This window comes from Myxocyprinus asiaticus, chromosome 27 (genome assembly GCF_019703515.2).
Source record: "Myxocyprinus asiaticus isolate MX2 ecotype Aquarium Trade chromosome 27, UBuf_Myxa_2, whole genome shotgun sequence".
Classification (NCBI taxonomy): domain Eukaryota; kingdom Metazoa; phylum Chordata; class Actinopteri; order Cypriniformes; family Catostomidae; genus Myxocyprinus; species Myxocyprinus asiaticus.
This window is the reverse complement of record NC_059370.1, coordinates 42,740,258-42,757,706: the sequence shown is the minus strand read 5'-3', so window position 1 is coordinate 42,757,706 and position 17,449 is coordinate 42,740,258. Positions and strand designations below refer to the sequence as shown.

At 39.2% G+C, this 17,449-nt stretch overlaps 1 protein-coding gene across 1 annotated transcript; it reads right to left on the bottom strand.

Moving 5' to 3' along the window:
• Positions 1-1,203: 1,203 nt before the first annotated feature.
• LOC127418124 (homeodomain-only protein) lies at positions 1,204-9,968 on the bottom strand. Its single transcript, XM_051658520.1, has 3 exons — positions 9,944-9,968; positions 9,482-9,763; positions 1,204-1,872 (listed from the first exon to the last, which is right to left on the bottom strand). The coding sequence occupies exons 2-3, from the start codon at positions 9,641-9,643 to the stop codon at positions 1,795-1,797; spliced, it is 240 nt and encodes a 79-aa protein (XP_051514480.1). The 5' UTR covers positions 9,644-9,763; positions 9,944-9,968; the 3' UTR covers positions 1,204-1,794.
• Positions 9,969-17,449: the final 7,481 nt, after the last annotated feature.

Genomic DNA, 17,449 nt, shown 5'->3' with positions numbered 1-17,449 from the left:
CTGACTAGAACCAAGAAATATGATCATATTAGCCCCATTTTATCATCGTTACATTGGCTACCTGTTACATTTCATATTAATTGTAAAATTCTGTTAACTACATTCAAAGCTTTGAATGGTCTAGCTGCGCAGTACTTAAGTGACCTTCTGACACACTATATTCCATCACATTCATTACAATCACAAAATTCTGGCCTGTTAATAATTTCTAGAATATCAAAATCCAAAAAAGGAGATAGATCCTTTTCCTATTTGGCTCCTAAACTATGAAATAGTCTCCCTAACACTGTTCGGGATGCAGACACACTCAGTTTGAGTCTAGACTAAAGACTCATCTATTTAACCAGGCATACTCCTAATTTATCTATCAGCTCACAATTAGGCTGCTTTAGTTAGGTCTGCCAAAACCAGAAACATTGATCATGATCTATAACTCTGCAATAAATTGAATGGCATCTACGCTAATATTATTCTATTTGTTTCCCTGTCTCAACCTCAGGATTCATATCCCGAAGTTACCAGAGCTGGCCAGATCCAGCTCCGTTCCTGCTTGGTGTTGGACTCCACTGCTACATATCGCTGAGTGATGATGATAAGCTACAGCCGGTGCTAGTCAGACATCACTTCAGTCTTTATGATGGACTTCAGAGGATGAACTGATGCCAACTCTAACTGTAAGACATGGGATACTTCATATGCCACTGCCTGAACCTTGGATTTAGGATTGACCCCACCGAACCTCACCGAAATGACCTGCTGGTTGAACTGCGATGCACCTCATTGATCTCTGCTTGCATCATCTTTGTCTACTGATGGACTATACTCTTGAAATGGAATACATAGACTATCAATTAATTGCCAACAAAAGCCTTCATCAGCAAACTAACAAAGGACAATGCATCTATGTGAACTTCTGCAGTTCATCCAGGATGAACTTCAAAGACATTTGACATTCATTTTACCGTTCATACAAAATCTTTGTTTAAACACTGGCCCTTAAAACTTGCTTAAAACTTAAACCATGACTTGCACTGCACACAAATAACTAATATTGGCATTATATTCATGTTGTTTAGCCAGAGAGGAACTGGCCCCCACAGTGAGCCTGGTTTCTCCCAAGGTTATTTTTCTCCATTAACAAAACTTATGGAGTTTTTTGTTCCTTGCCACAGTCGTGTTTGGCTTGCTCACTGGGGTTATAAATACAATTACTATTTAATTATTTATTTTTATAATCAATTTACAGTCATATTTAATCAAACTACACAATGATGACTCTAAGACTTTATAGATATTACAGTATCATTTTCTGATAAAGCATGATTTTCTGTAAAGCTGCTTTGAAACTGTGTATTGTGAAAAGCGCAATACAAATAAAAATGACGACTTAAGAGAAATAAAAATAGACACACATGAGACAAATACTGATATACAGTAAGAGGACAGACAGACAGATAGATAGATAGAAATGAAAGTATCCCACATATCAAATAAAACTGCACATCCAAACTATGTAATTCTTTGCTGTATGTACAGATGTTTACATTCAGTTTATTTAAGTACATGATAGGCATTCTGGCAATAAAATCAATTTGTGGCATCAATACACTTAGCTTTTGGCAAAAGAACTTTCATAAAACAAAGAATAAAATAAAAGACCAATGTCAAACTTCAATCTTTTGAAAATGTCCTCAAAAAGTAGAGAGAAGGAATGATAGACAAAGAGCTGGTCTATTGAACAATGAGTGGAGCAGCGAGAGACAGAAAAAAATCATGAAGAATGGAGATCTTCTATCAGTCCTTCACTGATCCCAGTTCAGCAGGAAGTCCTTCAGCTTTCCTCCACTGAGCGTTTCTCATCCTGAACCATTTCTACAGAAGAAACACAGAGCGTGAGACAGGTTAGAGTAATTCCTCAACTATGTAAGTCAGAGGATATTGATCATCAATATCCCCAGCCTGAAGCAAAGGAGGGAGGAGTGTGGCAAGGAGGAAGGCGGGCCATTATGAAGCACGCCCAGCCCCTAATCAAGCTAATCAAGCCCACGAGAGGGATAAAGGCAGCCTAAGTCCTCGTGGTGGCGTAGTGACTCAATCCGGGTGGCGGAGGACGAATCTCAGTTGCCTCCGCATCTGAGACCATCAATCCGCGCATCTCATCACGTGGCTTTGATGAGCGCATTACTGTGGAGACATAGCGCGTGTGGAGGCTTCACACTATTCTATGCAGCATCCACGCTCAACTCACCACGCGCCCCACTGAGAGCGAACCACATTATAGCGACCACGAGGAGTTTACCCCGTGTGACTCTACCCTCTCTAGCAACTGGGCCAATTTGGTTGCTTAGGAGACCTGGCTGGAGTCACTCAGCACACCCTGGATTTGAACTCACGACTCCAGAGGAGACAACATTCTTGACAGCTCATCTTAGATTGTTACATCAACCTCACAGTGCTGCAGGTTTTTAAAACAGACCAGGACATCTGTAGAGGGTGTAAGTAACCGGCATGAAGCTTGAGTGGGGGTGAGATCGGCGCTTGACTCTGAGCCAAACACTTTACCTCAGCGGTATCCACCCATCATAGCTAACCCTCAGACATAACACACACACACACACACACACACACACACACACAATGCCTGTGTTTACTACTGTTTGTCATACCGCGCCCTTTGTGTGTTAGTTTTCTTAACATTCAAATAATGCAAAGTGGTGATATCATCAAACCCAGAACAATGACAGAGTTTGTTATTCAAACACGCTTTCCCCGGGTCATTTTTGCCTAAGAAATAAACTCACATATGAGGCATTGGGACATCGAAAATTTCACTTTTGGGCACTTTTCCACATCAGAACATGCCTAAGTAATACAGTAAGAAATGTATTATTTATATATTTTTTTTACCATAACATTTTTTATTTTTTGCAGTATGACATTATTTTTATGATAATTAAGCACATCTTCCTGCACATTTTCCCACCATAGTCTAATTACTGACAGCGTTGGCTAAGTTACTCAAAAATAGTAATCCACTACAGTTTTATTTCTTTAATTTTTTTAAACAATACACGATTCAATTTGATGAAATTTTGTTATGAAATTTAAATGAGTAAATCTTAAAAATAGGCTAGAAAAAAATGTTAAGTGCTCAGTGAATACAAAATAATGTCTTATCTATATTTTCTCCTTGTTCGTAGTTGTTGTCCCTTTAGTTGTCACAGAAACACAAACAGACATACACACGAACATAATTCATGTTGTAAATGTGTTATAGACATATAACAGTATTTAAAAAATATATGTAACCCAAGTAATGTTCTTAAGTAATTACCTTTATTACTTAATTACTGTAATCTGATTACAAGAATTGAAATTTCAATGCATTACACTACTTTCTATTAAATAAAAGTAATTAGATTACAGTAACTAGTTTGTAATCAGATTACACCCAACACTGATTACTGTAAGTCCCAAAAAAGAAATATTATTTAATTTGTAAAGTATTTATACATCATAGTAGTATTTGTTATACTGCCTTTTTTGCTGATTTAAATAAAATCACTTATTACACTAATTTTACTGTAATACAGTACATATTACTGTATCAAAGAAAGGACAATCTAATGAGAATCAACACTGATAATAATAAATATTAGAAAAAACATCCCAATGCATTATGATAATGAGAATTTGGAAAAGATGTGCTTCATTGTCAATGAAAATAATGTTGCAGTACAAACAATCTTAGCCCTAAAAATAGGTTTTATTTTCTTTATGCAAACTATCATTTCATATGTATTTTCTTTTAATCCCATGGAGGTTAAATATGACCTGGACATGTTTTTGTGACATTTGCTCTTTGAGAGCATCAAGTTTTGTATAGAATCACACACCCCTTAAATGACGAATAACTGTGCTTGTTTTATTCTGTGGAATGATTTATTACAAAGGAGGTTTCATTTTGGGTAAATGCACTCAGTTTTTCACAGTCATGGTGACAGAAACAGACCAGCCTCAAAATGGAATGTTTTTCCAGTAACATTCTGCCAAACTTCACACTAGAAGTGTTGCTCACCAGCCCTGAAATATCCATTAGTAATGTAGACATTACAACATACACCAACTCGCCCTATTACACCTCCTGTATGGGTTTGCAGTTTAAAGGAGTGTGTTCAGAAATCAGACACAATATGTTTGAACACGTCAACCTTATCCATTCGAGGAAAGGCACGTCCGGAGGCGCTCCGGGTCACCTATTGTGCTTGAACACTTTGTTTATGGTCAGTGTCAGCTCTCCCATTCACAAAAGCACAGACCCAGCAGCTTAATGATTTCATCATGCTATTTTGAGCTAGTGACAAAACAAGAATGACAACAATGCATGAGATGAGAACCAGAGCTTGCATTGCTGTGGTTTAGTGGTTAAAGACTGAGTTGGTGGAAACCAAAAGGTTGCAGGTTCAAACCACACAAGGGCTGATCTATATATTTTCACTGTGCTATTAAGACACTTCCTACATGAGACTGAACCTGTAATATTACTTGGATAGTAACATTTGATTATTATTTAGTTTAACATTTATTATCATCATAAAAACTTTCCCTGTTCAAATAAATTCAGGCTGGTTGCTATGCAATAATTCACCACTGGCTCATAAACTAAGTCCTGATGTTGTTCCTATAGAACTTACAAAAAATAGCAAAAAGTACTCTGGTATTTCCATTTCTTTTTACGATGGTATCTCCATGGTAGGCCTATTCTTTATACTATAAGTTGCATGTAAATACCATGGTTATTATAAATACCATTATTCTGCAGTCTATCAAAATACCATGTCAATACCATATTACATAAAAATACATTTTATAAAAATAAATCGTATTTATTGTCACATCACTGCAACTGACACGACAAACTAGAATGCTCACGTTTCAACCAATCAGCAAGACGTGGGAAAAACGCACACTCCCATTTGGCCAAACAACGTGACGTGAACAAAAGAATTAACTTTTGCGTCACTTTCATACCATATTATGCTTGCCGTAGTCAAAAAGTCGTCTTATGCGCTTATCCAGTAGCATTTTATCTCATATCAGATAATGTGCAATCTTTATTATCAGTATAGCTTGTCCTATTTTAATAATATCTTGCTTCTGGACAGTTAAACTAAAGGACATGGGGAGTTTTAAAAATTCATTTTAATGTCCCTCAAATGCCATTTTATTCTTTTGGGAATCATAGTACCTTTGATCTGCCCTGTAAAAAAAAAATCCTGTTGTTTAAAAAAAAGAAAAAACTGGCAGCTGTGGTTGCCAGAATAATTATGTAAAAAATACAGTAAAAATATAAACAACTTTACAGAACAACCTGTACATTTTACAGTTTAAAACTGCTGTAATTTACATGTCCACGCTGGCACTGGAAAAAATCAATTCTGTTAAATGTACAGTAAGAAAACATCATAAACTTGATATTAACCTTCTGAAACTGTAAAAATCTGCTTTTTACTTTATAAAGTATTGTTAATCACCGTAAAAATTACAGAAGAAGAATCAAAAATAAGAAGAAACAACTATTCCCATCAAATATAATGAAATATGATGAGTCATGCAGGGAATTGTGGGAACGCCCAATTATTGTTTTTACTGTAATTTTAGCAATAATTTACTGTAAAAAGTACATGTACTCTCTTGTTAAACATAATGTAAATTTTTACCATTAATTATACAGGAAAATCATACTTATTACACCTAAAAATGTAATTTTACAACATTGTATTGTAAAAAACTACTGTATTGTCTTTTTAAATATATTACCATTTTTACTGTATATTTTACAGTTAATACTCGTTAATTAATTAACATTTTATTTCTGTAGCATTTTTACAGTCTTTCACTATTAAAATTACAGACATTTTTTACAGTGTGGCAATATATATAAAAATATAATTTTTATGTTCATGTATGGTGTCATGTTTATTCTATTGGTTCATGTTTTTCATGTCTTTTATTTTGAAAAGTTTATTTCCTGTTTCATGTCATGTGTCCCTAGTCAGGTGATGTCCTGTTTTCCCTCCATGTTCATGTGTCTGGTTTTCATTGGTTCATTGTTTGATTATCTTGTTTAGAGTTCTGTTTGTTCATTGGTTTATGTTCTCCCATGCCTAGTATTTAAGCCCTCGTGTTTTCCATTGTCCCTTGTCAGGTATTGTGTTTGGTAATGTGTCATGCTATGTCCAGTCCAAGTCCAGTCCAAGTCAAGTCCAAGTCAAGTCAAGTTTATGTTCATGTTCATGTTAATTGTTCATGTTTATGTTTATGTTTTGTTTAGTTCACATCTATAGTTAGGGTTTTGGATTTCACGACTGTAAATAAAACTGCACTTGGGTTCTTCAATTCATCGTCATCATCTCCATCATTGCCAACAGCCACTCGTTACAGAATACCTGACTGACAAATATGAACCCAGCAGTTCAACTCCTCCGCCTACGACTGGGGAACCATCCCCTGGAGGAATATGTGGAGGATTTCTGCACTCTGGCCTGCCGGGTGGACTTTAATGAGGTGGCCCTCAAGGACTGTTTCTGATTTGGATTAAATGAGCCCATCTCTTCTCTGATGCCAGGTGGTCAGAGTACCTACAACCTGGCTCAACATATCAACCTCACCCTGCATATTATTGGTTCCACATTCACTGTAGGGGAGGCGGATGCCGAGCCAGAGGTCCGCGACATGGCCAGAGTTCCGCGGCACGGCCGCTGAGCCAGAGTTCCTCATCATGGTCACTGACCTAACGCCATCTTTTCCTCCTGATCCTGTGCCTGCTCCATGCCATATCACAACAACACCTCAGCCTGCTCCATGCCATGTCACAGCAACGCCTCAGCCTGCTCCATGCCACGTCACAGCAACGCCACAGCCTGCTCCATGCCACATCACAGCAACGCCTCAGCCTGCTCCATGCCACGTCACAGCCACGCCTGAGCCTGAGCCTGCTCCATGCCACGTCACGTCACAGCCACGCCTGAGCCTGCTCCATGCCATGTCACAGCCACACCTGAGCCTGCTCTGTGCCACGTCACAGCCACATCCGAGGTTGCTCCATGCCACGTCACAACCACGCCTGAGGTTGCTCGTGCCACATCACAGCCACGCCTGAGCCTGCTCCGTGCCACATCACAGCCACGCCTGAGCCTGCTCCATGCCACGTCACAGCCATGCCTGAGTCTGTTCCATGCCATGTCATGGCCACATCTGAGCAGTTGGACCTGGAGATGGTTCCCACCCTTGTACCCACCCTTTGTTCTCCTGAGCAGGCAAGGGGAACTTTCAACTCTCTGACCCCGCCTGGACCCTCCAAGCCCTGGACTCTGCCTTGGCCTGTTGGTCCCTCGACATTACCTCAGCTCTGCGTTCCCTCGGCTCCACTGCGGTCCTTCAGCCTGTCGGCTTTGCCGGAGTCCCTCATCCCTCCTGCTCCTCCTTGGTCTGTCGGTCACTTGGCTCCGCCTTGGCTCCCCGATCCTCTGGCTGCACCTCGTCCCTCCTTCCCTATGGCTCCACCTTTGTCCTGAGTCCCACTGGCTCTGCCTCAGTCTTCCGATCCTCCAGCTCCACCTTGCTCCTCCAAGCCTCCGGCGCCACCTTGGTCCTCCCTACCTCCGGCTCCACCCTGGCCCTTTGAGTCTTCGGCTACTCTCTGGGTATCCAGTAAGGCTCTGCCCCTCGAGTCTCTCATGGCTCCGCCTTCCATGGCTTCGCCCCTCGAGCCTCTCACGGCTCCACCCCCCATGGGCTCCGCCCTGATCCCATGCTCCACGCCCTGCCAAGCCATGCCTAAAGACCCCACCCCCCCAGCTCCCTATTGAACTTTGAAAATTATGCCATGTTTTATGTGTTTTGTTCATGTGTTGGGGCGTCGGGAGCCGCCCCTTAGTGGGGGGGGGATATGTCATGTTTATTCTGTTGTTGCATGTTTTTCATGTCTTTTTATTTTGAAAAGTTTATTTCCTGTTTCATGTCATGTGTCCCTAGTCAGGTGATGTCCTGTTTTCCCTCCATGTTCATGTGTCTGGTTTTCATTGGTTCATTGTTTGATTATCTTGTTTAGAGTTCTGTTTGTTCATTGGTTTATGTTCTCCCATATCTAGTATTTAAGCCCTCATGTTTTCCATTGTCTCTTGTCAGGTATTGTGTTTGGTAACGTGTCACGCTATGTCAAGTCAAGTTTATGTTCATGTTAATTGTTCATGTTTATGTTTTGTTTAGTTCACATCTATAGTTAGGGTTTTGGATTTCACGACTGTAAATAAAACTGCACTTGGGTTCTTCAGTTCATCGTCATCATCTCCGTCATTGCCAGCAGCCACTCGTTACATATGGTTTTCATTGTTAGAAAAAAGTCAGAGACTTTTGCCATTTTCATATATATGTAACATATATTTTCCCAAATAAAAGTGGAACTTGAATGTGTACTGTACATACAGTATATGCCCAAATATATGAACTATAATTTTACAAATATATTCAAATATGGGCATAGGGCCTATAGACTATATCATATTTCTGTACTGAATAGTCATACTAGGCATGTGTTCTTAAAGGAATATTTGGGGTTCAATACAAATTAAGCTTAATCGACAGCATTTGTGACATAATATAGATTACAATAAATAAATAAATAAATAAATAAATAAATTCAGAAGCATAGACACAATACGTAAACAATATCTTTCAATAGTAAACATGATCTTAGTCTGATAAAATCACTTACTAGCCATTTCTGTGTAAAGTTATTGCCAATTGTACAACTTCGTTGCCACGATATTGTATAGGTGTAAACCCTGTAATCCCGCAAAAATTACAATTTAAACAACTTTGCAGCTCAAATAATACATGTTTTAAAAGAAGAATTATTGCAAGTGCTTTTCTAAGACCTGAGGAAAATTTTCTGCCTTCAAACCCTCCAAAAATGGGCCCCATTCACTTCTATTGTAAGTGCCCCAGTGCAACCTCGATTTTTGCCTACATTTTGTTTTTGGTTTTTTTTTTGGTAATCAACATTATGCCACCAATTCTGTCGATTGAGCTGAACTTGTATTAAACCCAGGATATTCGTTTAAAGATCTATCCTTTGTTATGTGTTATGTTAGAATCCAATAAAAATACATTACGATTAGTAGGCGGCTTCATTGATTGTAACTGGCGCGTTTTAGTGGTGTTATTATGTTGCTCGATTATAGATGTAGGTCTGAGGGGCAGTTCAGACTGAACACGTTCTTGCGCTAAAAGAAAAATAAATAAATAAATAAATAAATAAAAAACCCTAGACGCAGCGCAACGAACAGAACAGAGACGCTACGGTCAAAGATATCCGTCCAGCGCAAGTTTACATATATATAAAAAAAGAACACTTGAAAAACAGCGCGGACGGACGCAAAATGCTTTCGGTGTGAACGGCCCCTCTTAATAAACTCACCGCTGTCTCCTCCTCGCTCAGCCCGCATTCCGCCGCGATCAGCATCAGCGTTGTTTCGTCGGGATGTTTGCTGACTTTGGTGAAATTCTCCTCCAGAACTTTAATCTGATCCTCCGCTAAATGCATCCCAAGCATCGCCATCGCGTTTCCATTCGCTGTCATGTTTCAACTCCAAACACAGATATACCACTGAAACAATCACACCTCCGCTGGTCCGAGTCACGATGTCCCATGCAAATAAACTCCAACGTCTTTAAAAACACCAGTCTCCGCGAGGAAATGCTGAAGAAAAGGGGAACAGAAACGTCAGTATGAGACACACAAACTTCAGTCCACTGATGCGTGTGAAACTGCACCAACAGTGAAAGTTCAACAACAGTGAACGCCCCTTTTGTAAAGACAATTCATTGACAGCCCCGCCAGTATCTTTAAAGGGAAACACAACATGTGAACATACTGTACCTGCTGCGATGGTGTTCAAACTCCAACTGCTCAGTCGCGATCATTTTAACCATTATATAATACAGATGACGTCACGCGGGGCTTAAGTGTAGCAGTGTGTTTATGCACTGTTTACCTGCAGCAGGTGTGTACCTTTGAAAGAAGCTATTATTAACCACATGAGCATTAAAATGTAATATATACATATGTGTGTGTGTGTGTGTGTGTGTGTGTGTGTGTGTGTGTGTGTGTGTGTGTGTGTGTATGTATGTATATGTGTGTGTGTGTTTGTATGTGTGTATCTATATATATATATACAGTTGTGCTCAAAAGTTTGCATACCCTTGGAGAATTGGTAATATTTGTACCATTTTTAAAGAAAACATGAGTGAGCAGGCAAAACACATTTCTTTTATTTCTTATGGGATTCATATTCAACTGTAGGTTATAACAGAATGGCACAATCAAAAAACAAAACATGGCAACAAAGAAAAACATTTTATGACCCCTGTTCAAAAGTACCCTTACTATACCCTTAGTTCTTAATACTGTGTATTGCCCCCTTTAGCATCAATGACAGCGTGCAGTCTTTTGTAATAGTTGTCTATGAGGCCCCAAATTCTTGCAGGTGGTATAGCTGCCCATTCGTCTTGGCAAAATGCCTCCAGGTCATGCAAAGTCTTTGGTCGTCTTGCATGAGCCGCACGTTTGAGATCTCCCCAGAGTGGCTTGATGATATTAAGGTCAGGAGACTGTGATGGCCACTCCAGAACCTTCACCTTTTTCTGCTGTAACCACTGGAGGGTCAACTTGGCCTTGTGCTTAGGGTCATTGTCATGCTGGAAAGTCCAAGAGCATCCCATGCACAGCTTTCGTGCAGAAGAATGTAAACTGTCTGCCAGTATTTTCTGATAACATGCTGCATTCATCTTGCCATCAATTTTCAAAAGATTCCCTGTGCCTTTAGAGCTCACACCCCCCCCCCCAAAACATCAGTGAGCCACCACCATGCTTCACAGTGGGGATGGTATTCTTTTCACTATAGGCCTTGTTGACCCCTCTCCAAACATAGCGCTTATGGTTGTGACCATAAAGCTCTATTTTGGTCTCGTCACTCCAAATTACAGTGTGCCAGAAGCTGTGAGGCGTGCCAAGGTGTTGTCGGGTATATAGTAACAGGGCTTTTTTGTGGCATTGGCGCAGTAAAGGCTTCTTTCTGGCAACTCGACCATGCAGCTCATTTTTGTTCAAGTATCGTCGTATTGTGCTCCTTGAAACAACCACACTGTCTTTTTCCAGAGCAGCCTGTATTTCTCCTGAAGTTACCTGTGGGTTTTTCTTTGTATCCCGAACAATTCTTCTGGCAGTTGTGGCTGAAATCTTTCTTGGTCTTCCTGACCTTGGCTTGGTATCAAGAGATCCCCGAATTTTCCACTTCTTAATAAGTGATTAAACAGTACTGACTGGCATTTTCAAGGCTTTGGATATCTTTTTATATCCTTTTCCATCTTTATAAAGTTCCATTACCTTGTTAAGCAGGTCTTTTGACAGTTCTTTTCTGCTCCCCATGTCTCAGTATCTAGCCTGATCAGTGCATCCACGTGAGAGCTAACAAACTCATTAACTATTTATACACAGACACTAATTGCAATTTAAAAAGCCACAGGTGTGGGAAATTAACCTTTAATTCCCATTTAAACCTGTGTGTGTCACCTTGTGTGTCTGTAACAAGGCCAAACATTCAAGGGTGTGTAAACTTTTGATCAGGGCCATTTGGGTGATTTCTGTTATCATTATGATTTAAAAAGGAGCCAAACAACTATGTGATAATAAATGGCTTCATATGATCACTATCCTTAAATAAAAGACATAATATATATGTGTGTGTGTATGTATGTATGCGTGTGCGTGTGTGTGTGTGTGTGTGTGTGTGTATGTATGCATGTATGCATGTATGCAAATATATTTTATTGTAATTGATTACTCAATTCAATTTGAGGGAATTTTGATATGGAATTTAAATGCATAAATCTTAACATTTTTATTTTGGAGTGTTCTTTACGAGAATAGGCCAAGTTTACTTTTAGAAAAATTATTTTGTGCTGAAGTAAATTTAGCAGAAAAATTAAGTACCTTCTATATTGAATAAGTTAGTTTAAACATGAATTTAAAAATATTGAGTAAATTCTACATTTGTACTCAATTCAAACATGTAAACATTTATGTATCAGCTTATAAGTATATATTATGTTATTGTTTGGTATCTTTACAACGCATCACCATGTTAGAAAATGTTGTCATATTTATTTGATAATTTGATTACATTTTACAGGTAAATAAAATAAAAAAACTTTTCGAAGCTGGTGTTCCCAGCATGCACTGGGCTTGAATAATTATTGAGCTTGCATGCTTTCACAAGTTTATTTACACTATTTTTATTGTTGATTTTGTTGTTACATTTCGTAACTTCTTGTTTTGACATCTAATGTTAATTGTATAATCTAAATCTTTTCATTGTTACCGTCATCATGTTTTGTGCAGCAAGTGTTCAGGTCTGCGTGTGCAGCTCTGTATTTCCTGTATTTACAAAAACCAGCAATGGAAGGTGATGTTTTCTAATAGACTATGTACACTGCCTGGCCAAAAAATATAAATAAAAAAAAAATTGCCTTTTGGATTTAAGGCAGTGTTATGATCTGGGGTTGCTTCAGATCTCGACCAAAAATTAATGCAACACTGGATGGAAATAAATACTGTGACGTTGCATAAGGATCGAAACAATGCCACGACAAATGCACACCGTAATCAAAGCTAAAGGCTTTGACTGTCCAGTCAGCAATATGATCCAGTTTGTACAAATACAGATTCATGAGTTCTTCCATTGAGTATCTCTTCTCCATTCCAGGTGCTTTGACTCGAACGAAACTCCCTGGAATGTTTTTACAGAGCTGTTTTGTATGTTTGAACACATTTCCTCTATCACAGTGCTTATGGTCAGTTATGCAAACGTACCAGTTTACAGCACTTGTCTTGTGTTCATGTCATGGATTGTGAAGCTTTGAAAGAACACTGAACGGTGAGTTTTAAGGACAGATACATCACTCTGTCATGTACTGAACTAACATGTGTGCCATAGTTAAGAGAAGCCTGCAGGCTATTTTTGACTGGAGAGTTGAAGGGAATGGGAGGTTTTGGGGGAGCAGCGATAAAAGATGGCTGTTGGTTGGACATGACAGAAAGAGAGGAAGTTGGGGAGGAGATTCCAGACCCCCACAAAGACAGTACTGGACCCTCTGGTCGATTATATATAATTAATGTTACAGAACCCCCTACAGAGTAAGAAAACTTTCAGACTTGCAACACACACAAACTGAAAGTGGTTCTTTCAGCATTTATAGCTTAACTTGTGCAACTATAGTAACACTTGAGGTTTGTGGATATGTTATATAACATTTGGAATTGTGGTTTATCTTAAGAAGTTGTGATATATATATATATATTCTCATAACTTGATGTATATCTGCCTGAGTCAACTGCACAGGTGATTGAAACACAATATGAGGTTTTTCTTTTTTTACTTTTTTTTGCTTGTATTAATGCTTGCTGTTTAGACATTTAAATAGTGTAGGTCTGTCGCAACCTGGCCTCATGAAAAGTTGTAATAATAATAGTTGGCTACGACATGGCGAAATCGTATGAGTTGGCTCGAACAAACACATACGACTTTCACTCCCAAATCAACAATGTTTTTACGATTTTTCTCAAATGTAGCCCCTTACCCAAACCCTAAACACAACCATGAAAAGTCAGACCTTTTCATGCAAAGTCAAATGATATCTTAAGATTTCGCCATCTCGTACAAATTCATTTGAGTTGTTTTGAGACTATTGTGCCCTTCAAGTAGAGTCGGAAATATTGTAATTCCGAGTTCTGAGCAAATAAATGACCAAGCAAAGTCATCTACTGTACACAAATGGGAAACTCTGAATTCTAAATGATACTCAAGTTGCCGAGTTGTTGCGTTGGAAGGAGCATGTCGACATGAAAGACGATGGAAACCAATGATTTTAACTTCTGTACTTTCTTTCAATATTATTAATTTGTTATATATGACAGTCAACTAATGACTCACCCATAGCGGTTTGTTTTTAAGCTACCAGCTGGTTGTGCCTAAGTTGGTCAGGCTGGTTGTTGGTTGCTGGTATAGCCAATAACCAGCTCAGACCAGCCAGTGACCAGCTTAGGCTAGCCAAAGACAAGCCAATGACCAGCTAATGCCCTACTCATACAAGTTAAGGACCAGCCAGTGATCAGCCAATGACCATCTCAGCCCAGCTAATGACCAGCCAATGACCATTTAGACCAGCTTAGACTAACCATTATCATCTTAGACCCGCTAATGACCAGCTTAGACAAGCCAGTGACCACCTTAGACCAACTCAAACCAGTCAATAACAATTTTAAACCAGCTAATGACCATTTTAGACCATCTCAGACCAGCCTATGACCAGTTTAGACCAGCTCAAACCAGTCAATAACAATTTTAAACCAGCTAATGACCATTTTATACCAGCTCAGACTAAACAATGACCACCTTAGAACAACTAAAACCAGCAAATTTATTAATAATTTGTTAGATACCATGGATTAATATATATATATATATATATATATATATATATATATATATATATATATATATATAGTAGTGTATAAGTGTCACAGGTTTATTCACTTATGGGTTTTTTTACAGGTACAACAGAAAAAAAGATTGTGCAATTGTGTAAGTTTGGCTTCTTTCATATATTTTTTCTCACTTGAATGCATGACATGATGTCATCGTAACGAATGCCCAGCTCAGAGGTAGGAGCTTTCCAGGTCCACTTGAAGGCAGAGTGTCACATGCTTGTTTGTACACCCTTGAAGAAGTGAATCTTATAAAATCGTTCATTGTTTTAGGCATTGCATCTCACTTTCTATTGCTTTTAAGATTTGCATTTTTTTAAAAGCATAGGAGATACTGACGAAAGTTAATTTTTGTGTAATTGACTGCTACCAGAGCAGGTATCTAAGGCATTTCTTTTTATCTTTTTTGTTGTTGTTGCCATAAATAGATTTTGTGAGTGCTTCTTGCATGTGCAAAACCAAAGTCTCTTTCAAGGCAAGTCAGTCCACTTTACCCCCAACTTTGAAGCGGTCCCAGGCAGCTGTTTTCTATAAGTGGCATAAAGTACAGCTCCTATATACCTGAATGGGGAAATTGATTGATCAAGACTATGATCAAAGAACATATTTCAAATCAGCAGTAAAATCTGACAACAATAGCATCATAAATTGTGCTTCTGTAGCAAAGATGACGCTAAAAACTCTATTTTTCAGGCCAGTCCAACTAATGCGCATTCTCGAGTTGACTGACAGCCCTTACAAAAACCGAGAGTTCATGGCAAATTTGCTGCAAACTTGCCACAAACTCGCCACGAATTATTTTCACATGCAAATTAGCCTTGCCGCAAAGTTGCAGCAAATTGTCCATTGTTGCCAAAGGTTTGCTGCAGGTTCACCACTACCAGTGAAGAGCTGCATATTTCTGGCAAACATTTGTGGCGAATCACAAGCTCATTTGCATGTGAAAATAATGAGCGGCAAATTTGCGGCAAGTTTGTGGCTAGTTTGCCAGAACTCTAGATTTTTTGTAAGGGAGGCGATGCCTGTATCTAAAAGGTCCTGTTCTACATCTGCCATACTGAGCTTTCCAATTTCTCCCATTCATTTTAGTACAAGTGCTCCGTCTCTGGCTAAATAGTCTCAGGCAAAACTTCCCTCCATGATGCTAGGGTGTTGTTGGTGATTGACAGGGCATTGCAATGTGGCTAGGTGGTTGCTCACTGGCCCAAGTCAAAACATCTCCAAGTCTCTATGATATTCTGTACAGTAACAATGATGCTTGCCTTAACAAGCACCATTAATGATGTTGATTCCTACCTTTATCTCCTTATTTTCTACTCCTCTTTCAACCCTAACTGTTTTTTCCATTGCCTTCGGAGAGGATGTTGGGATTTGAATGACTCAGCGTTCTAAAGGTGTGGATCCCAGTGCCCACACTTGCTCCTGCGAGCACATGCCCTTTATTTTGGTCCAGTGCCACACCCAGAGGGGCATATTCTTCACCGACTGCACACCCTGTTTGATATAATGAGCTGAACGAACTGCTCTGTACTATGTTTAAGAAGGGTTTTGAGGGCCAGAAAAAGGAATGCACAAAATGCTGTTGATTTGCAAAGTCGTGGCACTATGTGAAATTAATAATGTCAGGAATAAAGACATATTGCTCAGCACAGTGTACTGTAGGTCATGAAATCTATTCTGATGTATTAAAGTGTTTAATGTGAGAAACAGTTTAATAGAATAGACAGAGGGCAGGACAGGGTCCTGTTGTTTGTAGCCGAACCATTTTCTGTCCAATTAGAAATGGTACACTTTTAAAAATAAAGGTTCTTTATCAGCATGTATGGTTCCATGAAGAACTTTCAACATCCATGGAAACGTCCCATTGCACAAAAGGTTCTTTGTAGTGGGAAAAGATCATTAAATTAAGAAACTTCATGGGACATAATGTTTTTGGTCTGTTACTGTATGCAGTATTGAATCTGGATGTTTGAACAGATTATTTTCTTTTTTTCTCCCGTCATGAAAGACACACTGTGAAATTGGAAACAGTAGATTGGCATTTCATTAACTAAAATCGGTCTGTACTTATTGAAATGCGAAACAGTGCCCCCAGTAGCCAAAATGGTAAGCGTTGTTGAGCGTATGAGCACAAGTGAGAAATGTCCACAGAGGGGCGCCATAAGAGAGTTGTGAAGCGAGTTGTTTTTAGCTGTTCAGGCTGCAATACAGTGAAGAGGAATGCATATTTTATATACTGAACCCCCCAACCTAAACCTCAAACCTAAACCTAACCATCAGTGGAGTAAAAATGTAATGGTAGTGGGGAAAATGCAACCTCCGAATCATGCTCAGCATTGAATATGTGATTACTTCCTGGTTTCAATGCGGGATCCGAAACCGGGTCTCCTATGCTGCTGAAGCAATGCGCTTCCAGTTGCTCCACAAGTGAAGGTAAATGTGCTGGAGCCGATGCAAAAATGTCTTATAGTAGGTGCTGCTTGTTGGTGAGTTGGCATAATTTGGCAGATCCTAGGGTTCTGGAACTCTCGGAAACAACATGCCGACTTGCCGTGTGATAAAGTTGCAGTATATGGTCGTTCAGTAGCAGTGTAGCTTCATAACTCGACAGAGCCAAAGTTCATGCATTTAACAAGAATGAGTGACAAACTGCTCTTCAATCTGTGGTTTGAAATATTCTCTGACCCCTGATTACCAATGAGAAGAGAGATACAGAGAAAAAGAAAGAGAGAGACTGGCATGACTCATCAGAAAATAAATTCGCTGATGCCATGAATTCAGTGTGCTTTTAACCAGATCAAATGACTGCACACAGTTTGTTTGGACACTGACAATTTCATC

What these genes read in the sequence shown, in the direction of transcription:
- LOC127418124 (XM_051658520.1), bottom strand. Translation starts at nt 9,643, where the DNA reads ATGACAGCGAATGGAAACGCGATGGCGATGCTTGGGATGCATTTAGCG. An exon ending in TGAGCGAGGAGGAGACAGCG is followed by an intron (nt 1,873 to 9,481) that starts GTGAGTTTATTA and finishes TTTCTTCTGTAG; the next exon opens with AAATGGTTCAGGATGAGAAA.